Raw genomic sequence first — 5,279 nt, 5'->3', positions numbered from 1 at the left:
TAATAATAATAATAATAATAATAATAATAATAATAATAATAATAATAATAATAATAATAATAATAATAATAAAAAAGTTGGAAGGGACCTTGGAGGTCATCTAGTCCAACCCCCTGCTCAGGCAGGAAACCCTATACCATTTCAGACAAATGGCTGTCCAGTCTCTTCTTAAAAACTTCCAGTGTTGGAGCATTCACAGATTCTGGAGGCAGGTTGTTCCACTGGTTAATTGTTCTAACTGTCAGGAAGTTTCTCCTTAGTTCTAAGTTGCTTCTCTCCTTGCTTAGTTTCCACCCGTTGCTTCTTCTCCTGCCTTCAGGCGCGTTGGAGAACAGCTTGACTCCCTCTTCTTTGGGGCAGCCCCTGAGATACTGGAAGGCTGCTATCCCTTCCCCCCTCGTCCTTCTCTTCGTTAAACTAGACATACCCAATTCCTTCAACCGTTCCTTATATGCTTTAGCCTCCAGTCCCCTGATCATCTTCGTTGCTCTTCTCTGCACTCTTTCTAGAGTCTCAGCATCTTTTTTACATCGTGGTGACCAAAACTGGATGCAGGATTCCAAGTGTGGCCTTACCAAGGCCTTGTAAAGTGGTATTAACACTTCATGTGATTTATTTATTGAATTCATATAGCTGCCTCCTTGCTCTCAGCGAGGGATCACGTGATCCCAGGACATTGCAACTATCCTAAATACAGGCCAGTTGCCAAGCATCCCAATTTTGATCATGTGACCACACCGGGATGCTGAGGTGGTCGTATGTGTGAGAAACGATCCTGAGTTTCTTTTTTCAGTACTATTGCAAATCTGAATGGACAATGAATGGACGGCTGTGAGTCAAGGACCGCCTGGCATCAAATTATACTCTTAAATTACCCAGTGATTGTGGTCCTTTGTGCAGACTGTAGATGAGATGGGAACACATTACAAGAACGGAATAACCAAGGTGAAATTGACAGCAGGGAACAAAACTAGGAATCCTGGACTTATCCAGCCGCAGAGATATAATTTATGTCACAGGAATGGGAGGCTTTAAAAGCACTCAGAAGGAGGTGCCCAGCCTTGGTGGTTTTAAGACTTGTGGACTTCAACTCCCAGAATTCCCCAGGTCTGGGAGAGAATGAAGGGGGGAGGGATGGACGAAGTGCTGCCAAACCCAGGAAGGAGTGTGAGGACAACTTGGATGAAGTTCTGAAGACTTTCAAGGAGACCCAATTCAAGAGGCATGGAAGGGGCACCATCTCAGCAGCTAAAGACCTCAATTAGAATAGAGCTGGAAGGGAACCTGGAGATCTTGTAGTCCAACCCTCTGCTCAAGCAAGAGACCCTATACCAGGGGTCTTCAAACCTGGCCCTTTGATGACTGGTGGACTTCAACTCCCAGAATTCCTCAGCCAGCCTCCATTTTGTTTGTTAGATTTAAGACAGGGGTCTTCAAACTTGGCCCTTTGATGACTGGTGGACTTCAACTCCCAGAATTCCTCAGCCAGCCTCCATTTTGTTTGTTAGATTTAAGACAGGGGTCTTCAAACTTGGCCCTTTGATGACTAGTGGACTTCAACTCCCAGAATTCTCAGGCTGAGGAATTCTGGGAGTTGAAGTCCACAAGTCATAAAAGGGCCAAGTTTGAAGACCCCTGCCCTACAGCATTCCAGACAAGTGGCTGTCCAGTCTCTTCTTAAAAACCTCCAGTGATGGAGCACCCACAACTTCTAGTGGCAAGCTGTTCCACCGATTAATGGTCTTCACGGTTAGGAAGTTTCTCCTTAATTCCAGGTTGCTTCTCTCCTTGATTACCTCTGGATAGGGAGGGTGCTGAGGGGGCGGAAGGGCTGGACCCCAGGTGTCAAGGACGGCCTTTCTCCTTGGGGGACCGTCTCTTGAAGGCCTCTGGCATCCTTCCACCCACGGCATTCCTTCTGTGGTGACCGCACCTGCTGGGGAGCTGCACCTGCTCTGAATGGAGGCTGCCATGATGGAGACTCCCCCGCCCACGGGCCACCCCAATCCACGCAAAGCTTTGTGGCCCTTGAAGGGCGGAGGGCCCCAGGTGGTTCTCCTGAGGCTGCTGAACGAGCCCAACTGGGTCACCGTGGAGGCGTTGCACTCCTGCAACCTCTGAGAGGACTCACTGACCCATGGTGCTGGGCCAGACAATGCCTCTGCTGGGGAGCAGCTTTGACACTGGAAAGTGATGTCTTCCGGGGGAGGGGACAGACCCCGGGACCCCGGGAGGGCCACTGCCACGCCTGCCATGTGGAGGGACGGGAGGCCGCTAACATGAAACTGGGTGACTGCTGGGTGACGGGAGAGCCCCCCCAAGGCTACATTTGTGCTTCTGAGTTTTAGGCAGCCCCTCCCACGCCAGGGCTGGAGACTGATTGCGTCCTCCCTTTGCTCTAAGGTGGTGATGGGGGGCAACCGAGGCTACTTTAAGACTTGTGGACTTCAGCTCCCAGAATTCCCCAGCCAGCGATGCTGGCTGGGGAATTCTGGGAGTTGAAGTCCACAAGTCAAGGTTGTAGAACCCCCCCCCCCAATCTAGGGCCATAGAATTTCAGAGTGAACCTATTTCTCAGAGGGCACCCCCTTATTTTCTCTGATTGAGCCTTCCTTGGTGCCCCATTGACTCCAAACTCCTTTAGATCAGAATGACAGAATTGGAAGGGACCTTGGAGGTCTTCTAGTCCAACCCCCACCCCGCTCAAGCAGGAGACCCTATACCAGGGGTCTTCAAACCTGGCCCTTTTGTGTCTTGTGGACTTCAACTCCCAGAATTCTGGCTGAGGGATTCTGGGAGTTGAAGTCCACAAGTCATAAAAGGGTCAGGTTTGGAGACCCCCCCTTCAGACAGGTGACTGTGCAGTCTCTTCTTGAAAACCTCCACTGATGGAGCACCCACAACTTCCGGAGGCAAGCCGTTCCAGTGAGGGATTGTTCTCGCATTCAGGACCCCTCCTCTTTGGGGCAGCCCCTCAAACATTGGAAGACAGCTATCATGTCACTCCTAATCCTTCTCTTCATTAGATTAGACGTGCCTAGTTCCCTTAACCATTCATCATACAGTTTGACTTAATCAGCTTTGTTGCTCTTCTCTGCACTCTTTTCTGGAATCCCAGTATCTTTTTTTCTGTTTTTTTGAAAACTCTCTTTTCTTGTCTTGATTAATGCCGGGGTGGGGGGTGGCGGGGTGGGGTGGAATTAGGGAACGAAAAATAGCAAGAGCTTTTCACCTAGCTTTCTGTAGCATAAAAATCTGCTGCTTGAGAATAATAAACCCCAAAGATGCATTTTACAATTCCTGTGACTCACAGCAGCTCTGTTTGCACAAAGGACACACTTATCTTGGTTTAACCCTCGTGTATTAACGTGGTTTAGCTGGGTTTGCACAGTGGCACATTTATGTTGGTTTAACTCCTGTATTAAGCTGCTTTAACTAGGTCTGCATGAGGGCACACTTTTGTTTCGCTTAAATCTGGTTTAAGAGGATCTGCATCTCTGCACACAGAATGCAGGTCCAATCCTCACCTCTTAAACTAGTTTAACAGGCTCGGCACAAGGGCACCCTTGCACTGGTCGAAACCTCGCCTCTTAAGCTCGTTTAACCTCTTAAACTAGTTTAACAGGGTCTGCATCCCTGCACACTTATATTAGTTTATCCCTCACCTCTTAAACTACTTTAACAGGCTCACCACAAGGGCACACTTATGGTAGTCTAACCCTCGCCTCTTAAGCTCGTTTAACAGGTTCTGCATCTCTGCACACTTACCTTGGCCTAATCCTCACCTCTCTCTCCCCCCCCCAGTGCCCTCCCTGCAGACGCTCTGCCGCACAGCCGTCCAGAAACACATCACCCACCGCCTGGCCATCGAGGAGCTGAACTTGCCTCCCCTGTTGAAGAACCTCTGCAAGTACGAATGAAGCACCCAGCCTGGCACGAACGCCCAGCACCCCTGCCTCACCCCCCCTTCCCTGTCTTTCTGGACGGGCTGGTTCTGCAAATGCCTAGGAAGAAGCAGCCGATTCTGCAGATGCCAAGCAACAGGATGCCCCCAAATGCACCTGGGGGAACTTTGGTATCCCCAGTAGCAGCCCAGAAGATGCCACGAGGGCTGCGCCCCATTGCGGTCAGGACGAGAATTTCCTGGATATAAATCTGGACAGGATCCAGGGCAGTCACCAGTCTTCGATAAAAACAGTCTCAAGGAAAGGATTTCATTCTGGTTGTGAGGATATTTCTGTAGCACCTCCAGGCATTGGTAGCCCACTTTCTCTAAGTGGCCAGGGAGGACCCTGGGTGGGCTCACCCTGTCAGCAGGGACCAGGTGCGGCTGGGCACGAACAAAGAGGCAGAATCGAGGCACTCCCTCTTAGCCACACCTTTATTCAGATTATTTATTCTTCAGGAATCTCCAGTGTTTCTCAACCTTGACAATTTTAAGGCATGTGGACTTCAACTCCCAGAATTCCACAGCCAGCAATGCTGGCTGTGGAATTCTGGGAGTTGAAGTCCACATGCCTTAAAATTGTCAAGGTTGAGAAACACTGCAGTCTAAACAATAACTCAGAGTTAATGAAGAGTTCTTCTGAGGCACGCTTCATAATCTGTCCATTCTTGTGCTGTAAAAAAATAAAGGTAAATTCACCCCATTGTCAGAAGTAAGTCTTCATCCTGGTTCATACAAGCCGGGAATATTATCATTATTATTATTATTAAATAAGCAACATGGCGACTGCTTAGGGAAGATGGTTACAGTTTATTTCAGAAGCAGAAAGATGGTTCTTCAGGAAAGAGCAGAGGAGAGAAGAAGAAGAGACCCTGAGCACATGGCCAGTAGCTTTTTATACCCTCTCTAGCTTTTTGTGTGGAAGTTTTCCTGTTCCTGTGGCATGAACTTTGAACTGAGTCTGAGTGCTTTTCTAGGCCTTAGTATCTGTGGTTCAGTCCTATTATGTCCCAAAATCATCTCCTGCTTCCCTGGGGATGGGGCTAATGACTCCTAGAGTTTGGGTGGGGTATGCAGATTTTCTCTTTGTCTTCTTGAGATGTGGGACCATCAGGAAGGCTCCAACCTTCCTGATGGTCCCACATCTGTATCTGTATAGGGCTGGCTCCTGCCTGGGGCAAAGAGATGAGGCCAGGTTTGGTTTCTGCTTTTCAAAAAATGCTTTCCAAAATGCTTTTGGTGAAAAATATATTTTCCTGCCTTTTTAATATTTCCTTCTCTGGGGCTCTGACTTCCCTCACCATGTTCGTATGGAGCAAAGAGCCTCGTGGCT

The 5,279-nt window shown here is 48.7% G+C and overlaps 1 protein-coding gene across 1 annotated transcript in view; it reads left to right on the top strand.

Moving 5' to 3' along the window:
• Positions 1–3,920, top strand: part of NEURL2 (neuralized E3 ubiquitin protein ligase 2) — a 9,943-nt gene extending 6,023 nt beyond the window's left edge. The window contains exon 2 of the mRNA XM_015827824.1: positions 3,805–3,920. Coding sequence (XP_015683310.1) covers positions 3,805–3,920 — 116 coding nt within the window. The remainder of the gene's footprint in view (positions 1–3,804) is intronic.
• The last annotated feature ends 1,359 nt before the right edge of the window (positions 3,921–5,279 follow it).

This window comes from Protobothrops mucrosquamatus, unplaced genomic scaffold (assembly GCF_001527695.2).
Source record: "Protobothrops mucrosquamatus isolate PMUCROS unplaced genomic scaffold, P.Mucros_1.0 scaffold3979, whole genome shotgun sequence".
NCBI classification, from domain to species: Eukaryota; Metazoa; Chordata; class Lepidosauria; order Squamata; family Viperidae; genus Protobothrops; species Protobothrops mucrosquamatus.
The sequence above is the reverse complement of the archived record's forward strand: the minus strand, read 5'-3'. Positions and strand labels throughout refer to the sequence as shown.